This window comes from Zeugodacus cucurbitae, chromosome 5 (genome assembly GCF_028554725.1).
Source record: "Zeugodacus cucurbitae isolate PBARC_wt_2022May chromosome 5, idZeuCucr1.2, whole genome shotgun sequence".
Classification (NCBI taxonomy): Eukaryota; Metazoa; Arthropoda; class Insecta; order Diptera; family Tephritidae; genus Zeugodacus; species Zeugodacus cucurbitae.
In genome coordinates, this window is record NC_071670.1 from 38145796 (window position 1) to 38164290 (window position 18495).

General features: G+C 37.8%; 6 protein-coding genes across 7 annotated transcripts; 3 read left to right on the plus strand and 3 right to left on the minus strand.

The window, feature by feature from the left end:
• The first annotated feature begins 495 nt into the window (after positions 1-495).
• On the plus strand, positions 496-2568 carry LOC105211983 (tRNA-dihydrouridine(20) synthase [NAD(P)+]-like). Its single transcript, XM_011183703.3, has 7 exons — positions 496-782; positions 841-1141; positions 1199-1320; positions 1391-1561; positions 1630-1795; positions 1877-2094; positions 2157-2568. Exons 1-7 carry the CDS (start codon positions 569-571, stop codon positions 2405-2407), a joined length of 1443 nt encoding a protein of 480 aa, XP_011182005.2. The 5' UTR covers positions 496-568; the 3' UTR covers positions 2408-2568.
• On the minus strand, positions 2479-5407 carry Rngtt_1 (mRNA-capping enzyme). Its single transcript, XM_011183704.3, has 8 exons — positions 5046-5407; positions 4077-4879; positions 3872-4007; positions 3673-3811; positions 3442-3614; positions 3275-3375; positions 3018-3211; positions 2479-2945 (listed from the first exon to the last, which is right to left on the minus strand). The coding sequence occupies exons 1-8, from the start codon at positions 5232-5234 to the stop codon at positions 2728-2730; spliced, it is 1953 nt and encodes a 650-aa protein (XP_011182006.2). The 5' UTR covers positions 5235-5407; the 3' UTR covers positions 2479-2727.
• Positions 5408-5681: 274 nt separating this feature from the next.
• LOC105211989 (putative peptidyl-prolyl cis-trans isomerase dodo) lies at positions 5682-6667 on the plus strand. Its single transcript, XM_011183711.3, has 3 exons — positions 5682-5862; positions 5981-6292; positions 6352-6667. The coding sequence occupies exons 1-3, from the start codon at positions 5802-5804 to the stop codon at positions 6459-6461; spliced, it is 483 nt and encodes a 160-aa protein (XP_011182013.1). The 5' UTR covers positions 5682-5801; the 3' UTR covers positions 6462-6667.
• On the minus strand, positions 6521-9232 carry LOC105211988 (protein penguin). Its single transcript, XM_011183710.3, has 6 exons — positions 8664-9232; positions 8441-8600; positions 7840-8379; positions 7345-7747; positions 6894-7285; positions 6521-6835 (listed from the first exon to the last, which is right to left on the minus strand). The coding sequence occupies exons 1-6, from the start codon at positions 9110-9112 to the stop codon at positions 6662-6664; spliced, it is 2118 nt and encodes a 705-aa protein (XP_011182012.2). The 5' UTR covers positions 9113-9232; the 3' UTR covers positions 6521-6661.
• Positions 9233-11584, plus strand: LOC105211987 (M-phase phosphoprotein 8). Of its 2 annotated transcripts, XM_011183709.3 has the most exons (6): positions 9233-9371; positions 9440-9696; positions 9754-10071; positions 10308-10451; positions 10513-10898; positions 10961-11584. In XM_011183709.3, the coding sequence occupies exons 2-6, from the start codon at positions 9526-9528 to the stop codon at positions 10986-10988; spliced, it is 1047 nt and encodes a 348-aa protein (XP_011182011.2). In that variant the 5' UTR covers positions 9233-9371; positions 9440-9525; the 3' UTR covers positions 10989-11584. The 2 variants fall into 2 exon arrangements, with proteins under 2 accessions (XP_011182011.2, XP_011182009.2); XM_011183707.3 differs by having other exon boundaries at positions 9440-10071.
• Positions 11585-11988: 404 nt separating this feature from the next.
• LOC105211986 (NADH dehydrogenase [ubiquinone] flavoprotein 2, mitochondrial) lies at positions 11989-13300 on the minus strand. The gene is made up of 5 exons (XM_011183706.3): positions 13158-13300; positions 12898-13020; positions 12557-12832; positions 12372-12491; positions 11989-12301 (listed from the first exon to the last, which is right to left on the minus strand). The coding sequence occupies exons 1-5, from the start codon at positions 13194-13196 to the stop codon at positions 12128-12130; spliced, it is 732 nt and encodes a 243-aa protein (XP_011182008.1). The 5' UTR covers positions 13197-13300; the 3' UTR covers positions 11989-12127.
• Positions 13301-18495: the final 5195 nt, after the last annotated feature.

The window sequence follows — 18495 nt, forward strand, 5'->3', positions numbered from 1 at the left end:
CTGTGCTATTTTGAAATTAGTGTTTAGAAACTCAACTGAAAAACAAACATCACTAGACCAACAAAATAATAAAAAACAATTTTACTAAATAAATTAAACTACGAACAATTTGTTATCTTATCGGTTAAGAAATGGGTAAAATATTTTTTATTTCAAAGGGAGTTGATAAAAAAACAGTTTAAATGAATTAAAAGCAAATTAATTATGTAATTATTATTTTTGGCTATTTTTCAATATGCTTAGAGGCAAATTATGACTGATGTTATTTTTTTTAATTGAAATATCCTCTCATTAATAAAAAAAATCGTGTATTTAGAAGTTATGGGTATTAAATATTTAAAAAATAACCTCTCATTAATAAAAAAAATCTTTTTTAAGGAATTATCGATATTATAATCGATATAAAATATTAAAGAAACATTAGTGAAACATGCGTGAAACATGCGTGTGAACTGGCCTTAATGGATGAACACCGCTAGGAATATCAATCAGCTGATTGTCAAAAAGCATGCTATAAAATTCTATATTCAACAAATATAAGTATATTTACATTTCTCATCGTAAATTGATGAATTTAAAGAATTTTTTACGTTTATTAAAAAAAATGACAGTGGGTGAAAATGGCACAACTTTGGACTACCGCAATAAGGTAATAATGGCACCAATGGTTAGAGTTGGAACTTTGCCAATGCGTTTGATGGCGCTGGAATTTGGTGCTGACATCGTTTATACAGAGGAATTAATTGATTTGAAGTTAATGCGTAGCAAACGGCGTGTTAATGGTAAGCATGTGAAACAAACGGAAATAATTATTAATATTAATGCTTTTACAAATCTCAGCTGCTTTGGGCACTGTTGACTTTGTCGACCGTAGTGATGGCACAATTGTATTTCGCACCTGTGCCAAGGAACGACAACAACTTGTACTGCAGTTGGGCACTAGTGATGCAGAACGGGCTTTAAGCGTAGGGAAGTTAGTAGAAAATGACATTGCCGCGCTAGATATAAATATGGGTTGCCCCAAGGAATTCTCGATAAAGGGTGGCATGGGTGTAGCACTACTTGCACAACCAGATAAGGCGGCGCATATCCTAACAACATTATGCAAAAATTTGAGCATACCAGTAACCTGCAAAATTAGGTGAGTTTCAAGTGATTTCATACGCATAAAGGAAATGCTTTTAATGTAAGAATGCAGAATTTTACCAGACCTGAACGATACTATAGCGCTGGTGCAGCGTTTTGCAAATACAGGAATAGCGGCGATTGCGATACATGCGCGCACGCGAGACGAACGGCCACAGCATGCACCGCATCCAGGCAAGTATTGATTGTGTAGGAATAATTTAATTTCTAACTAAATTAATTTAATTTTCTCTTTCTTTTGTAGATTTTATACGTGAGATTGCGAAAGCGGTTGATATACCAGTGATCGCAAATGGCGGTTCCAGAGAGTTTCAGAAATACAATGATATAATAAAGTTTCGTGACTTGTGTGGCGCCACTAGTGTTATGGTGGGCAGAGCTGCGCAATTGAACGTGTCGATTTTTCGAAAAGAAGGTATGTCTCTTTCATATACCATATATTAATTAAAAATCAATATTAATTAATAATTATCTATTCCTTAGGCATGCTGCCAATGGATGACATTATTGTTAAGTATTTAAAGCTGAGTGTAGATTATGACAATGCAGCGCACAACACTAAATATTGCGTACAAAATATACTGAAAGAGTTGCAAGAAACACCGCGTGGTAAACAATTCTTACAATGCCAAACGCTACAACAAATGTGGTAAGCTGTGTTATACATATTTACATATTTGAATTAAATTTTATTTTTTTTTTATTTTTATTTAAATTAAATCACAAACAGTGAAATCTGGTCACTTGGCGATTATTGCTATCGCAAGCAAGTGGAGCAGAAAGAGAAAGGAAATTTCGGCAGACGTGAAGTGGCACCGGGCATGATACCTGACGATGACGATACAACTGAAGGTCCTGAAATAAAGCGTCAGAAAATAGAGGTACCGCCGCTGGATGCTGATGTCATTGAACACAATATTGCATTCTTGCGTTCGAATTACAATAGCGGTGTGTATTCATGTATATACGAGTGTTTGCTTGTTGTTCAACTTTTTTCTTTTAATATATAGATACACAGCTGCCAAAAACCAAGCTCTATACCTATGCTGGGCGTAAGGATATCAGCATACCACAATATGAAACGCAACGCATTGATAAGCTATTCCGCGCCATTTGCACGTTCAATGGCAAACGTTACACGAGCTCGTTTTGGGAGAAAAACAAGAAACAAGCCGAGCAAGGTGCAGCGCTGGTGTGCCTGCTCGACATCGGCGAAGTGAGTGAAGATGATTTGATAAAGAACGGCAGCATATTACGGTGATATACATATATTCTGATGTTTATGTATGTAAATTTTAACTAAAAAATTATAAAATATTTTATAGTAAAAAATTATGGTTTAAAAGTGGAAGTGTAATTTATTAGTAAATTACCGATTATTAAAATAAAATGTGAACAAGCTACTATGTCACGTAAATCGCACTCAAGCATATATTCTCTCAATATGGTCTCATGTTTGGATAGTGAAATCTTATACATTTTGTATAAAATTTGCGAACTGTGTGTGTGTTTAACTTAATTTAAAAGTTAGATTTTACTGTTAACATTTATTACGTTTCATGGTGTACGTCCTCGCCTCGCCTATTTTTGTTGACGGTTTTGCATTTGCAGTTGATGTTGCTGCATTGGTGGTTGGCTGTGTTGTTTCACTTGCTGCTGATGATGATGATGGTGTTGCGAATGCTGTGGCTGACGCTGTGGTGGTGGCATCATGTCATTGTCATCGCGATAACCATAGTTTGCAATAAAGTGTAGTAAACAAGGTTGTGTTATCGGATAACGTATACTCTCCATAACCGCTGTAACGTAACAAATATGAAATGAAAATATTGCATATTAAATTATAATTCATTTAAAATTATGTAGCTTACATGCAGCAGTGTTGTAACTATTCGGAAGCGTTTTGTCTGTGCGTTCGCGCATAAACTCCCATTCGCCTTTCTGATTGATTGCGCACTCAATGATCTTATTATCTAAATTTTTTAATGCTTTTGTATATCGCATCTTGGCGAAACAATCGTTTGATCCACCGACATACAGGTAGCCGATTTTCTCAGTTAACATGCTGCAAAGTAGTATATTTTAGTAAATATTTGAAAAGAGGTATAAAATAAAGCATGACACTAACCCAGGCGCAGACTCCACTTTAATTTTTAGTCGAAAATCGATCGAGTTCATATTACTAGGTTTCCATTTAAGTACATCCTGGCATGCACCAGCAGTATAGGGCTAGAAAAATTAAATGTTTTCGAATTACAGCAGCGCTCATCGCAAATTCTATTTCTTTCAACTTACTTGTTTGGAAGGTTGAAAGATTAGACCATCGGGTACATGTAATAATGATTTGGAGAACTTTTCGCCTAATAAAGAGCCCGATTGGCGTATGTCCCAAAAGTCTTTATTGCGTATGCTGAATGGTTCCAAAGGTCTATTAATCAAACGTTTGGTTATAGCCTCGTAGCGTGGTTCTAAAAAATATAAAGAATGTATTAAACAGCACAATTTCGAATTTATGTAAGGACATACCTATAATTTCCTTTTTGATACAATTCAGCCGATCGGGATAAAATGGCTTGGAACCAATGTCATAATTTGTAAGTTTAATTATGTCGTAAATGAGGTAGCGCGGTATGGATTCACCATTAAGTTTGTCAATTACCATTTCCTAAATAGAAATAAATTATTAGAATTTTGCTTTATTAAACGATTTGATTTTGTAGCTTACTCCATCCAAAAGTGTGTCTTCTAAGTGCTGACTCAAATTGCCAGCTTTAACAAATGTCAGGTTTTCGACTTGAAAACAAGTATTGTTTCTATCGAAAAAGTAAATCTCATCACGTTTATTGATAAGCATCATGTACCTACGTTGAAATAAGTAAAATATGTATAAGATTAAATATTACATCAGCATGTATGTATATATTGTTTACCGTGTGCCATCTGCCTTCCACGACACTCGATACGGTATCTCGCTTAAACGTTTTAAATTGTTCTTATCCATAGAAACTGGTTGACAGCCAGGAAAACCGGATTTTTTCCAACCGCACATTTCCTGCACTTTTAGCTGCAGATCGCCCAATCTTGGTTGATCAGTCACCTGTACTACACCTGGTACGCCACTCATAAACGTGGCATTTTTAATAACTAACTCCTTGCGTCGCTTCTTTTTATGACCACCACCACCACCATTGGAAGCGCCCGGTTCGTCTGTTTGATCATCATCATCTTCGAGTTCCTCTTGTTCATCGCCATTATCTTCGTTGTCTGCCTTACGCTTATGTGATTCGTAAGAATTTGAGTTACTACCATCGCCGTCATCGTACTCTAAAGACCAAGCTGGTAGTTGTGGAGCTGGTAGTGGATCTTCCTCTTCATCGTATCGACGAAATAATTCATCAATATAGTCCTGTTTATAAATTCCCGGAGGTCGCGCCTCTGCAAATATGGCTAGCGCTGCTTCTATTGAGTAATCTAGACGTTCCACTAAGTAGGAAGCAATCAAAAATCCAGTTCTATTGAAGCCATGTGTACAATGCACGCCTACAATTTCAAAAGGACGTTCGTTGATAAAACCATCAACTATTTCAATAAATTGCTGCGTTTGCTCGCGTGAAGGTGTTTCTCCATGGCCTCGACACTGTAGCTTTACGTATTGAGCACCGCGTGTTTCAACAACTTGACGATTGTAAAATCGCGTTGTGTTGGTCAAATCTATCCAAAGACCCAGCTTTAACTAAAATTACAAACTGTTATTGCCAATATTTTGCGAAAATAATAAACTACAACGGCCAAATCTATTGCCTTAAGTTATATGCACATATAAATATGTATACATATGTTCACATAAAAGTGGTTGTGTATACAATATTGGCGACACGTTGCAAGGCGCTGGTACAAACCTTAATTGTTTTAATATACCCAAAGATCATTTCAGGATGAAAAATACATTCCAGCGGCATTTGATCATCGAATGCACTACTTAATGGTGTTTTAAATGCTAAAAATCTTTCAGCAATTAATTTTTCACCCTTTCGTGGGCAATGCAGCCAACGATTTGGTATCGGGCCTGGTCTTGAATTCCGGGACATCTTCCTAAATGCAGCACTTCAACACCGAAAGTGGTGTGTGCTTTTGAACACTTTAATAAAAATCACAATTTATATTTCACTTGTACGGAAGTTTTTTCGTTAATATTTTATACACAAGCTTGACCAAAGCTATAGACACAATAAAATAAAATTTGCACTATTTGCTGTCACTTACAGCTGATACATGCTGGCGATGGGTTTACGATTTAGTCGATAGTTATCGATTTTTCTTTTTCGACTAAATAATACAATTTCACTTTGGTACAACAAACAAATTATTTACTGGTTGTAATATAATTTATTTTTATTTCAAATCCAAAAGATTGTTAATAATATTAATATTTTATAAGCAAATTTCACCAAAAATTTTAACATTTTTGTTTATATTTTTATTCATTTGAAATTCCGTATATATCAATCATTCTACGAAGTTCCGTTTCCATTTTGTTTCTAGAAGTGTTCTACTAGAATTTACGGAGTTGCGGCGTTTTGCTAGCACTCGTTTTTTGGATCTAAATATTTGCAAATTTCTGCGAACTACAAAAAATAAAATAAACATAAACTATTATGTCAGACACTGAGAAAAATATACCCGAAGGTTGGGAAGTGCGCAAAAGTCGGTCAACGGGTAAGCAATATATGTGTTTTATACAATATTCTATTGCTGAAAGTTATCGCCCATGGGCATGGGTATTCTGTATCCACAGAAAAGAAAAAATAAAATTTACGGATTTTCAATTTTGCAGGTTTGACCTATTATTTAAATATTTATACAAAAGAATCCCAGTGGGATTTACCGTCTGAGCCCGCAAAAAAGGAGTCGTCTGGTCCCAGTGAGGTGCGTTGCTCCCATCTACTTGTTAAGCATAAAGGTAGTCGTCGTCCTAGTTCATGGCGCGAAGATAATATTACGCGTTCTAAAGAAGAAGCACGTGCGATTTTAGACGACTATCGCAAGCAAATTGAGTCTGGTGATACTACATTAGCCGCATTAGCAACCAAATACTCCGACTGTAGTTCTGCCAAACGTGGTGGTGATCTAGGTCCTTTTGGTAAAGGTATGTATTCACTACTATTGCAATTGTATGCTGCATTCTCAACATTAATCTTGTTTCAGGTCAAATGCAAAAGGCATTTGAAGATGCAGCATTTAGTCTGAAGGTTGGACAAATGTCAAAAATTGTCGACACAGACTCCGGACTACATATAATTCTGCGTACGGAATAAATTATGTAAATTAACACTAATCACTCCTACTCGATTTATTTAACTAAAACGCATTTAAAATTTCTAATAACTAAATTTTTTATTTTATCTGTACGAAATCTGTAAATGTTTTTGATTTCATATTGTTAGCTAAACAAGTAATCCATTAAAATTATCAAAACTACATATGATAAAATTAAAATAAATCCAACTATACTATATTAAAATTCCATTTTATTCAGTAATAGTTTTTGCCCAGCACCCTTTTCCTTTTTCAGCACTTCACATAATGGCTTAAGCAGTTCTTTCAGTGCCGATTTTACAGCTTCAGTATTTTGCTCAAAAATATTTAATAATATGAAACAAGCTCGATTAACTTTCAACCAGTCTTGTAGCTGTAAATAAATAAGTTTAATTAAAATATGTTCCATTTGCAAATATCCAATTTCTTACGGTTTCAGCATTGAGTTTTTGAACGAGAATTGAACCAAATGTTGCTGCTCCTTCGTTTTGGGTCAAACGTTCTTTATCATTTTTGATAATCTTCTTCAATACAATATGCAGACCAGACTCCTCTATGCCTCGCACTGTTACTACATCGGCTGACTCTTTATTCTCTTCGGCTTCCTCATCTGATGAGTCGGCTTGTGTTTTATTAACCTCAGCTGCAGCTGCCAAGCGTTTTTGTTTCTTCAATTTGGTTGCGTCTGCGATTATTTTCTCTACATCGTGTACGCTCTTTGTGTTTTTCACCTTTCCTTCCTCTTCTACAGTTACAGTCCATGTTGCATCGACAATAATATCAGCGAGCGCTGTTGCAGCTCTCTCAAAGTACTCTTGGGTTACTAAATAAAAATGGAATTTAATAAAAAATATAATAATAATTTGTATTAAAAACACTTACATTTCTTCAATATTTCGACGGTGACGAGTCCAATATGACGATTTGACAACCAGAATTTCGGATCTTCAGAAATCGCTGTAGATAAGGGCTCTTCGATCTGTTCGAATATTTCTTTGCGTCTAGCATCTTTATCTTTTTTGCCATATTGCAATCCATCATTAATGGTTGTTATGAAGCTGGGATGGAAACAATTTGTATCTGCAGGCACCACAAACCATTCAATGACGCGGCGGCCCCACTGATTTTCCATCAGTGTTTTCAATTCTGGATGCAAATTGTCGTAAATTGCTTTCTTAGTTGCTTTTGTATCATCAAGACTGTTTACTAGAGCTATTAAGAAAATATGCCCATGCTCGTGTGTACTAATTTTTATCAAGTGATCTTTGATGGTTTTTATTATAGCCTGAAAGCACGAAATATTTGAGGTTAACATTTCAAATTTAATACTTGCATTATTGAATTTAGAATAAACAGATGTTTTTTTTATTAACTTACTCTTCTATTTTTAGGTGTAGATTTGTAAAAACAAGTTATTGCCGCTTGTGTGCCTTCCTTGGTTGTTAACATAAGTGGTATAAGGGGCGCGAAAGCACTCACTGTTTCTTCCATTTTATCTTCTTCACATTCTGATAAATATTCCAAAATCACTGCATGTACCAGAGAATTGTCCACCAACTGTTTGTTGGCCAAATGGTCGATGTTGGATTTAACGGCACTCAATATGGACATTTTCATATTGAGAGAATCTTTGTAAGTGTCAGCGAGTGTTTTCACATTTTCATCCTTTGAATTACGATATAGTTCGCCATAAAATTCTTGACGTAGATAAATACGTTGTTTTGGGTTTGCTACAGTGTGATAGGCATGGTCAAGAATTTTATTCGATATGTTGTGTCCAGCTAATCGAACCACATTGCCCATAAAACAATCAACTATTTTCGATTTGATAGTAGGTGAGCCATACTTGAACATTCTTAATACACAAAAGTGAGAGTATTTAGACACACACATCTCAACGACTAAAGGAAGTAGTTTCTGCAAATAGATAGGAGTATTTGTATATTTAAATATATGTATTCAAAGTCGTATGTATTACCTCGGACAGTTGATCTCGTAGTGAAGGCGAAGCATGCTTCAACATACATTGTATGATACGTGCAGTATCGTGCGCCATTATTAATTTCTTTATCATATCGCCACGATTCAGTATATTATATAGCTTTTCCACAAGCTCCGACCTTTTTTCTGTGCGACGACTAGAGGAAAATAATTTAATTGTTTACTTGTCAAGAGTATATACAAGAAAAAACTATAATTACCATTTTAGCTTTTCATAAATTTGCTTAGCTTCCACTGACACCTCATAAGAATCCTTGGCTTGTTTACGTTTAAGTTTCAGTTCTTTCTTTTCTTGCTTGAATTTGCGCCAGTCCGTTTTTTCCCCATCTGCAGGTGCGCCCCCTTTTGCTCCCTGCTTCTTACCTGTGGCATTCTTATCAAATTTGCCGGGACCATTAAACTTTCCCGCAAATTTGTTGGCTCCAGGTTTTCCTGCGAATTTATTTGCACCAGGTTTGCCAAAAGGTTTTGGAGGAAATTTGGATTTTCCAACATTTCCTGTGGATTTTTTAGAAAATTTATCTGCTTTGGTTGAATCTTCGCCTTTTACAGATTTTTTTATTCCTTTATCTCCTTCGAATTTCGAGGGTTTTTTCTTAATCGGTCCATCAGTGTCATTCTCCGACGCACGTTTCTTAGTTTTAATCATTTTATATACGATTTATTAACAAGTAAATAAATTTTTAACTTAAATAGGGCCCACGTGCGCTAAAATGTTGTTTTCTTTATATGAAATGATTTGAAGTTTATGAAATCTACAATGATTGCAACTCTGTTGGTCCGTTTTCATTTTGTTCTGTATCATTTGCCGCATCGTATCATACAACGTTGCGTTTGTAAATTTCTGTACTCCTTTTTCAGTGCTTCTGTTTTTTGCCACAATTTTCACGGCGTCTTAAAAAATAAAGGTACATTTTGTGTAGAAAATAACACTTTACTCGAAAGTTTTTGAGCTTAAATATTCAATAATTTATAGGTTGAGAGTTTAAAAAATTTTCTCCGGATAGAAGGGATCAGTTTGTGAAAAAATTATTATCAAGTTTTCAAGCGGCGAAAATTAAAATGGGGAGAGTACATAAGAAAAAAATCGCAGAATATGCGGAATCGGCTGAAAATGAAAACGAACAAGATGAGGAAACCAAAAAGAGCGCCACGGTGGAGTCCAATAGCGATGAATCGGAAGTTGAAGCTGGACGTGAAGAAGGTGATGATGGAAAGAAAAAACAAAGCGTTGTAAGAGATCAAACACATCCCGAAGGGAATACCGATGATGAATTCCATTCTGTACAGGGTAGTGCAACCGATGACGACCAGGAAGAGGAAGGAAGTAGCGGTACGAGCGGTAAGAAGGGGAACAAACGCAAAGCAGCGCCAGAAAAACTGGCCGATGGCGACAATGATAATTTGGACAGTGACGATGAACCATTAAATGGCAGCGGTGCTGGGAGTGGTGGAGCTAAAAAGGGACGCAAGGCTACAGGAGGTGGAAAACAGAAAGCTGCGGGAAAGAATGGCAAAGCCGCTGGTAGGCGTGGAAAAGGAAAAAAAGCGCCAACTAAAGCTCAGGTCGTGGAAGAGGAGGACGAAGAGGATGAGGAAGTATACGAGGTACGGACAGATTTAATTTCTAATTTACTTGCGTGTATTACGATTAACCAATTTAAAAAATCGATAATCAACTTTTCATTTATCGATAAACGATATTTATTTTAATTTAAATATTTAGAGTTACTATTTAGTATAAAAAAGTAGCGAGTTCGTCGAATATGAGTTGGAGTTAGAAACAAGTTTTATATTACTATATAAAAAACTAAAACGAACGACTTGCTAAATTTATTCACTAGGTTAAAGATATAGTTGGCCATAAAGTAGAACATGGTGTTACTTACTATTTGATACGCTGGAAAGGGTACACTAAAGACGACGATACATGGGAGCCAGAAGATACTCTATCGTGCCCAGATATTATTGAAAGATATAAAAATAAGGTAATTGTACATAAAATATGCCTGTTTTATCTTTGTTTACCATAAGATTATATTTTTTTAGCAATCGGCAAGCAAAACAAATAGAAAAAGTGGTACTCCAGCTAAGAAAGGTCGTCCCTCAAAAGGAGAATCATCGGTTGATCCGAACAAAGAATGGGAAGTAGACAAGATAATCGATTATGCTGAAGAGAAAAATCAACGTGTTTTTCGTATACGTTGGAAGGGATTTGGACCGAAATCAGACACTTGGGAGCCAGAAGCGAATTTGTCATGTGACGAAATTATTGATAAATTTATGAAACGTATGAAATCACAAGAAAATGTAACATTCAAAGAGCTACGTGAAGAGCCGAAAAAAACAAAACGACTTGTAAATGAAACATCGCCTCGTACAAATTATCATAATCCAATTGGACGCAAGTCCAAGCGCGCTGTATCAAAGAAAAGGTATTAGTGAAAGCTATTTCTAAACTACACAAATACTGCATAATCATATTTTTAATTTACAGAGTTTATTATGGAGATAGCGATGAGTAACTTGAAATTTAATGGCATAATTTTTTTAATGTCTTAATGTTTCTTTTAACTAAAAGGAATTTTTTTTTATATTTATACGGCAACACCTAAACACGTGTGACGTATTTTATTTGTTTATATCCCAAAAAATACTTTTGAATGTTAAAATTTTAACTGATATTGGTTTATATATACATATAGTATATACTCGTATATACATATATAACAAATTTGTCTTTGTCACCGCATGTGAAACAAAAAATAATTTCGAGAATTTTACAATTTTTAAGTTAAATCATAACCTTTGCAGAATAGATTTATAAAATTTATAAATTCAACAACTAAATACATATGTACGTATGTATGTACTTCCTCGGTGACATTATGTAGGTATTAGTAGTAATACATTTTTAATGTATATTTGATTTAAATGAATAAGAAACATGGAATTAAACATTTTATCAACCGTATGAAAATATTGCAAATTATTTTTTATAAAAAACAACAGAGTACATAAGTTCGTAACATTGTAACCAGTAGATTTATATGAAACTATAACTCTACAAGTTTTTAAGAATAAATATAATGAATGCTAGCGTTTCAGTAGTTTATACATACACACATACATCTATTGACAGCTAAAATACCAGCAACACAATTTTACGATATTTTATACTAATTAATTACGGTAATTTTTACTCTGCCATTCCGATATCAATATCTTATATATGCATTGTAGAAGATTTTGTAAATACCGTGGCTTCTTAAGGTGCTCAACAATATTTTTTAACTACAGAAGTGTGTGAAAATGCAGAAATTCTATCAGACAATTATTCCGTAATTTAATTCCTTAATAATGCTTTTATTTCACTTGCAATTGTTTATATAAGTATTATTTTTGACAGTAATCTATAATCATTAACCTTTACTTTGAATAAATTTAATAAATTCCAATAAGTCAAATATGAATGAGTGAAACTTACGCTATACTCTTGTTCTTCCAAAGATTTTACATTTTCCATTTTCCTTAAGCAACGATTTGCTATCATTTATTTAGGTTTATTCCAAATTACAGAGCATAACATGTGCCATCGTAAAATAACGATTTTAATTATAGGATAATGGTTTTATGTTATTAGTGTTCTAGTATCATAATGGTTTTAAGCGAGCGCTGGCTGTAAACCAAAACCAGGACCCTTCGGCTCCTCGGTGAGTGAACTTGGCTCACCCGCAGGTTCACTGGCATAACGACCGTTGCGTGGTCCGGGTGGTGAAGGTTTACCGGCCTTGAAGTCGGCTAAAATTTGTTGCATGTCTTTAGCTGTTAAATCTTCCTACAATAATAAGAGCAAATATTACGTTTATAAGATGAACAATATCTGTAAATGCAAAGATAAAACTTACGTAGTAGTCATCATTTATAGCCACCATCGGAGCATTAACACAGGCACCCAAACACTCTACCTCGGAAATAGTGAAAAGGCCATCCTTAGTCATCTCACCGACTTCAACTCCCAAAGTTTTCTGTTTACGTACATTTTATAGGGTTTTAATTTGAATTATTTTTTCCACTAACACTTGTAATCTACCTTGCAACATTCCATAATCTCATCGGAGCCACGTAGCCAACATGGAGTGGTTGTGCACACCTGAATGTGGTATTTGCCAGTAGGTTTGCGTAAAAACATGGTATAGAAAGTGGCAACTTCATAGACACGCATGTGCGACACTTCCAAGATCTCCGCAACTTTTTGCATTGCCGATATTGGCAGCCAACCATATTGGCGTTGTGCCAAGTCAAGCAGTGGGATCATTGCGGCGCGCTTATAGCCCTCTGGGTAGATGCTTATGATAGCCTCAACACGCTTTAAAGACAATAAGCACGATAATAAGATAATAAATAAAAGTAGTAGACATATATAAAACTCACCTTCTTGTTTTCCGGCGTGAACTCAAATTTAATGTTGGGATTGTCTTCAGGTGTGTCACGATGCACGAAAAGGTGATCACTGCGTTGAACTGCACTTGTTGCGATAGCGCGCATACCGCCACGCTATTTGCGAAAAATTAATATTAATAAATAATTTAGGAATAATAATATATTTACGTTCTAAATTACATAACATACAGCCGTCTTCTGCTAAAATGAGTTTTTGGCAACGCATGTTTTGAAATTTTATTTTCACTCACCACTAAATTGATTGACTTAGTTGCACAACTCGAAATCATTTTAACAAATATATATTGGAAATCGGTAAATATTAAATAATTTCGTTGATGCTACAAAGCAGCAAAATTTCTATTGTTTTGACGACTGACAGCACACCGAAAGCAGCAGGAATTTCCAAATGATTGATTGTACTGTCATAATCAGCTGTTCCATTGTTGTCAGTCAAATGATTGAAGAGCGGTCATTCAAGAGCGAGTTCAGTTAATTAGTGGGAAATTTAAATTTCTAGTCCCAATCGGAAAAATGCAGTGATTGGATTTAATTCCAGTCGTTTACACACCTCCTTATCGATTACCGTAGGTCGATCCCTAGTAATCGATATACAAGTTAGATATACGATAATTTTTAGTTGTTGCTGTTATCTAGCCCTGATTGAACTGGCAAACATAAATTCATTGTGTCATCTAACGGAAAGCCCAGGAAACGAGCTTTTGCGACAGGGTTGGGCTAAAATGAAAAGGGTGTTAGATAGAGTTAGTTGGGCATGTAAAGAGGTGATTACTGTTATGCGAGAACTCTTTCTCTTCTTCTTCTTAACTGGCGTAGAAACCGCTTACGCGGTTATAGCCGAGTCCACAACAGTGCGCCACGCATCTCTCCTTTTGGCGGTTTGGCGCCAATTGGTAATACCAAGTGAAGACAGGTCCTTCTCCACCTGGTCCTTCCACCGGAATGGAGGTCTCCCTCTTCCTCGGCTTCCACCAGCGGGTACTGCATCGAAAACTTTCAGAGCTGGGGCACTTTCATCCACTCGAACAACATGACCCAGCCAGCGTAGCCGCTGTCTTTTTATTCGCTGGACTATGTCTATGTCGTCGAACAACACATACAGCTCATCATTCCATCTTCTGCGGTATTCGCCGTTGCCAATGTTTAAGGGACCGTAAATCTTCCGCAAAACCTTTCTCTCGAAAACTCCTAGTGCCGTCTCATCGGATGTTGACACCGTCCACGCTTCTGCACCATAAAGTAGGACGGGAATGATGAGGGACTTGTAGAGTTTAGTTTTTGTTCGTCGAGAGAGGACTTTACTTTTCAATTGCCTACTCAGTCCATAGTAGCACCTGTTGGCAAGAGTGATTCTGCGTTGGATTTCAAGGCTGACATTATTATCGGTGTTAATGTTGGTTCCTAGGTATACGAAATTATCTACAACTTCAAAGTTATGACTGTCAACAGTGACGTGGGAGCCAAGACGCGAATGCGCTGACTGTTTGTTTGATGACAGGAGATATTTCGTCTTGTCCTCGTTCACCACCAGACCCATTCGCTTCGCTTCCTTATCCAGGCGGGAAAAAGCAGAACTAACGGCGCGGGTGTTGTTTCCGATGATATCAATATCATCGGCGTACGCCAGGAGCTGTACACTCTTGTAGAAGATTGTACCTTCTCTATTTAGCTCTGCAGCTCTTATAATTTTCTCCAGCATCAAGTTAAAGAAGTCGCACGATAGCGAGTCACCTTGTCTGAAACCTCGTTTGGTATCGAACGGCTCGGAGAGGTCCTTCCCGATCCTGACGGAGCTTTTGGTGTTGCTCAACGTCAACTTACACAGCCGTATTAGTTTTGCGGGGATACCAAATTCAGACATCGCGGCATAAAGGCAGCTCCTTTTCGTGCTGTCGAAAGCAGCTTTAAAGTCGACAAATAGATGGTGTGTGTCGATCCTTTTTTCACGGGTCTTCTCCAAGATTTGGCGCATGGTGAATATTTGGTCAGTTGTTGATTTTCCAGGTCTAAAGCCACACTGATAAGGTCCAATCAGTTTGTTGACGGTGGGCTTTAGTCTTTCACACAGTACGCTCGATAGAACCTTATAAGCGATGTTAAGGAGGCTTATCCCACGATAGTTGGCGCAGATTGTGGGGTCTCCCTTTTTGTGGATTGGGCAGAGTACACTGAGATTCCAATCGTCGGGCATGCTTTCTTCCGACCATATTTCGCAAAGAAGCTGATGCATGCACCTTATCAGCTCTTCGCCGCCGTATTTGAATAGCTCGGCCGGCAATCCATCGGCCCCCGCCGCCTTGTTGTTCTTCAAGCGGGTAATTGCTATTCTAATTTCTTCACGGTCGGGCAATGGAACATCTGTTCCATCGTCGTCGATTGGGGAATCGGGTTCGCCATCTCCTGGTGTTGTACTTTCACTGCCATTCAGCAGGCTGGAGAAGTGTTCCCTCCACAAGCACAGTATACTCTGGTCATCAACCACTAGATCACCGCTGGGGGTCCTACAGGAGTGTGCTCCGGTCTTGAAACCTTCAGTTAGTCGCCGGATCTTTTCGTAAAATTTTCGAGCATTACCCCTGTCGGCCAGCTTGTCAAGCTCGTCATACTCACGCATTTCTGCCTCTTTCTTTCTTTTTCTGCAAATGCGTCTCGCTTCCCTCTTCAGCTCTCGGTATCTTTCCCATCCCGCTCGTGTTGCGGTCGATCGCAACATTGCGAGGTAGGCAGTCTGTTTTCTCTCCACTGCGAGACGACAATCCTCATCATACCAGCTGTTTTTTTGGCTTTTCCGAAAGCCAATGGTTTCGGTTGCAGCTGTACGTAAGGAGTTTGATATGCCGTCCCACAGCTCCCTTATACCGAGATGCTGATGAGTGCTCTCAGAGAGCAGGAGTGCAAGTCGAGTAGAAAATCGTTCGGCTGTCGGTTGTGATTGCAGCTTCTCGATGTCGAACCTTCCTTGTGTTTGTTGACGTGTGCGCTTTTCTACACAGAGGCGGGTGCGTATCTTAGCTGCTACAAGATAGTGGTCCGAGTCGATGTTGGGACCACGAAGCGTACGCACATCAAAAACACTGGAGACATGTCGTCCATCTATCACAACATGATCGATCTGGTTGCGAGTGATTCGATCCGGGGACAGCCAAGTAGCTTGATGGATTTTCTTATGCTGGAATCTAGTGCTACAGATGACCATATTTCGGGCCCCGGCGAAGTCGATCAGCCTCAGACCGTTTGGTGATGTTTCGTCATGGAGGCTGAATTTTCCGACTGTTGTGCCAAAGACACCTTCTTTACCCACCCTAGCGTTGAAATCGCCAAGCACGATTTTGACATCGTGGCGGGGGCAGCGCTCATAGGTACGTTCTAGGCGCTCATAGAAGGTATCTTTGGTCACATCGTCCTTCTCTTCCGTCGGGGCGTGGGCGCAAATCAGCGATATGTTGAAGAACCTCGCTTTGATGCGGATTGTGGCTAGACGTTCATCCACCGGAGTGAATGCCAGGACTCGACGACGGAGTCTCTCTCCCACCACGAATCCCACACCGAATTTGCGCTCCTTTATATGGCCGCTGTAGTAGATGTCACAAGGACCCACCTTCTTCCGTCCTTGTCCCGTCCATCGCATTTCTTGGATTGCGGTGATGTCAGCCTTTACTCTTACGAGGACATCAACCAGCTGGGCAGAGGCACCTTCCCAATTAAGGGTCCGGACATTCCAGGTGCATGCCCTTAAATCATAGTCCTTTATACGTTTGCCGTGGTCGTCATCAAAAGGGGGGTTTCTCATCCGAGGCCTGTGTTTCTTATTCACTGGTTATTCGTTTTTATGTGGTGGGTCCCAAGCCCTACGCACAACCGCATAAGCGGGATTCGCCTTCTCACTTTAGCTCGCTTCCAGACGGGTGTCTGTTGGCTACCCAGAGGATACTTGGTCTAAGACCGGAAGTTGTGAGCTGCTTGAGCCACATGTAAAAGAATCGTTCCTGGCCACTCCCAAGTGAATGGCAGTCAGAAACTTTCCTCACTTACGTGAACTTCTACATATGACTCCATCCTCCATCGAGAACTCTTTGCATGCGGGATATATGTTAGGTATATGGGGTCCAGTCTGGAGTAGGAGTTTAATCTACTACAGTATTCAGAATGAAGTTGTGCGAAGGTCCCTCTAGTTCCGTGAGACAACACCAGTAAATATAACATATGCACCTAACTTTATTAAAAAAATTTCCTATAAATTCGTTGATTATCACTATAGAGGAAATCATAACAATATAAAAACTCAATAAAGCTTCTCTCAAGGCCATCTGTCAATTTAGCCATGTACGTGTGATTCTTCATAATTTTCTTACATGTATGTGCGTTAGTTTCCATAATAATTCTTTCAATGTGTTAGAGTTTTGGATATCTGGGACTTGCTAGATATGTTGATAGTCCACGCCTTATGAATTATAGCCCCGTACGTAAGAAACTCTTGAAACTGTTCTCTAGAAACTAATAGTGCATAGTGTGTCCAGAGTTCGCTTGAGATACCTGAAAGGGTACGTAACTTATGGAATCTCCCATAAAGATCACCTTGAATATATTTGATGAACCACAGCACAGCTGGCCATTTGGAATCGTATCTTTGTATGGCAGTACACAAAAAAGCTAAAACATCCTCGTGTTCTTTTTTCGCAAACATGTCACGAATGGTAACATTAAGTGGAAAAGCTTTGTGATTCATCTTCAGTTAACTAGCAATAACCGAGAACAAAGAAAAGTGCTTACGCCCATTTTAACTACTTGTACTATAGTATAAGTACGTGCAGGAGTGCTTGAAGGCTTGTCAAGGTTAGTAAGCCAAATATAAATCACCGTAGTCTGTCTACATATCAATGCGATCTGCCTCGAAATAAAAAAAGTTTCATACAATCATATATGCACGTACAACTGCGAGACAGCAAGTTCTTTTGATGGTTAATCAACTGAAAGCCTTCATGTTTAAATAATTATTTATTATTTCTTAATTTTCCTTTGGACAGCCCTTAGTACGATTGATTCTACGATCTAGCCAATTTTAAATTTGTTACAACTCTACAGGGGTGCTTAAGTTCCTGGAATATGTGTATTTGTTTTCTGCTGGACATAGGTGGTTTTTGGAAAAAGGAAGTCAGACTTGAAATGAACAATAACGCATTTCTGCTTCATACTGATCAAATCCACTAGGTTTTCTTACAGATACATTTTATCTGTTTCTAGTCATCGGATGGACGTTCAATCAGTTTCCCATCGTTCAGAAGCTTTTCCCGCAATGACACATTCCTGAGGTCTCTCATTCTTTTTGACGAAAGAGAGGTTGAGTTATTCGACCATCGAGCTTAGCAGTGATTATCTAATTCCCATGTACGGCCTATCCATCTTATAAAGACCTCGAAGATATTTTCTTTCCGCGACGTATAGTGGTGGTTGTGGAGGTATAAAATATTCAATTAATAATTTTGGGGAATATTGACACATTTTAAGTGCTGGGGCCTTTGATTATCCGAAGCGACCTCGATTGCCGTGTCTTCTACGATTTGACGTTTC

What these genes read in the sequence shown, in the direction of transcription:
- LOC105211983 (XM_011183703.3), top strand. Translation starts at nt 569, where the DNA reads ATGAATTTAAAGAATTTTTTACGTTTATTAAAAAAAATGACAGTGGGT. An exon ending in TAGCAAACGGCGTGTTAATG is followed by an intron (nt 783 to 840) that starts GTAAGCATGTGA and finishes TACAAATCTCAG; the next exon opens with CTGCTTTGGGCACTGTTGAC. An exon ending in ACAGCATGCACCGCATCCAG is followed by an intron (nt 1,321 to 1,390) that starts GCAAGTATTGAT and finishes TTTCTTTTGTAG; the next exon opens with ATTTTATACGTGAGATTGCG.
- Rngtt_1 (XM_011183704.3), bottom strand. Translation starts at nt 5,234, where the DNA reads ATGTCCCGGAATTCAAGACCAGGCCCGATACCAAATCGTTGGCTGCAT. An exon ending in TATCAAAAAGGAAATTATAG is followed by an intron (nt 3,615 to 3,672) that starts GTATGTCCTTAC and finishes TATATTTTTTAG; the next exon opens with AACCACGCTACGAGGCTATA. An exon ending in TAGTTACAACACTGCTGCAT is followed by an intron (nt 2,946 to 3,017) that starts GTAAGCTACATA and finishes GTTACGTTACAG; the next exon opens with CGGTTATGGAGAGTATACGT.
- LOC105211989 (XM_011183711.3), top strand. Translation starts at nt 5,802, where the DNA reads ATGTCAGACACTGAGAAAAATATACCCGAAGGTTGGGAAGTGCGCAAA. An exon ending in GCGCAAAAGTCGGTCAACGG is followed by an intron (nt 5,863 to 5,980) that starts GTAAGCAATATA and finishes TCAATTTTGCAG; the next exon opens with GTTTGACCTATTATTTAAAT. An exon ending in TCTAGGTCCTTTTGGTAAAG is followed by an intron (nt 6,293 to 6,351) that starts GTATGTATTCAC and finishes ATCTTGTTTCAG; the next exon opens with GTCAAATGCAAAAGGCATTT.
- LOC105211988 (XM_011183710.3), bottom strand. Translation starts at nt 9,112, where the DNA reads ATGATTAAAACTAAGAAACGTGCGTCGGAGAATGACACTGATGGACCG. An exon ending in CTACACCTAAAAATAGAAGA is followed by an intron (nt 7,748 to 7,839) that starts GTAAGTTAATAA and finishes TCGTGCTTTCAG; the next exon opens with GCTATAATAAAAACCATCAA. An exon ending in AAAAACTCAATGCTGAAACC is followed by an intron (nt 6,836 to 6,893) that starts GTAAGAAATTGG and finishes ATTTATTTACAG; the next exon opens with CTACAAGACTGGTTGAAAGT.
- LOC105211987 (XM_011183707.3), top strand. Translation starts at nt 9,526, where the DNA reads ATGGGGAGAGTACATAAGAAAAAAATCGCAGAATATGCGGAATCGGCT. An exon ending in AGGATGAGGAAGTATACGAG is followed by an intron (nt 10,072 to 10,307) that starts GTACGGACAGAT and finishes TTTATTCACTAG; the next exon opens with GTTAAAGATATAGTTGGCCA. An exon ending in TTGAAAGATATAAAAATAAG is followed by an intron (nt 10,452 to 10,512) that starts GTAATTGTACAT and finishes ATATTTTTTTAG; the next exon opens with CAATCGGCAAGCAAAACAAA.
- LOC105211986 (XM_011183706.3), bottom strand. Translation starts at nt 13,196, where the DNA reads ATGATTTCGAGTTGTGCAACTAAGTCAATCAATTTAGTG. An exon ending in CTAAGTCAATCAATTTAGTG is followed by an intron (nt 13,021 to 13,157) that starts GTGAGTGAAAAT and finishes TTTCGCAAATAG; the next exon opens with CGTGGCGGTATGCGCGCTAT. An exon ending in AGATTATGGAATGTTGCAAG is followed by an intron (nt 12,492 to 12,556) that starts GTAGATTACAAG and finishes GTACGTAAACAG; the next exon opens with AAAACTTTGGGAGTTGAAGT.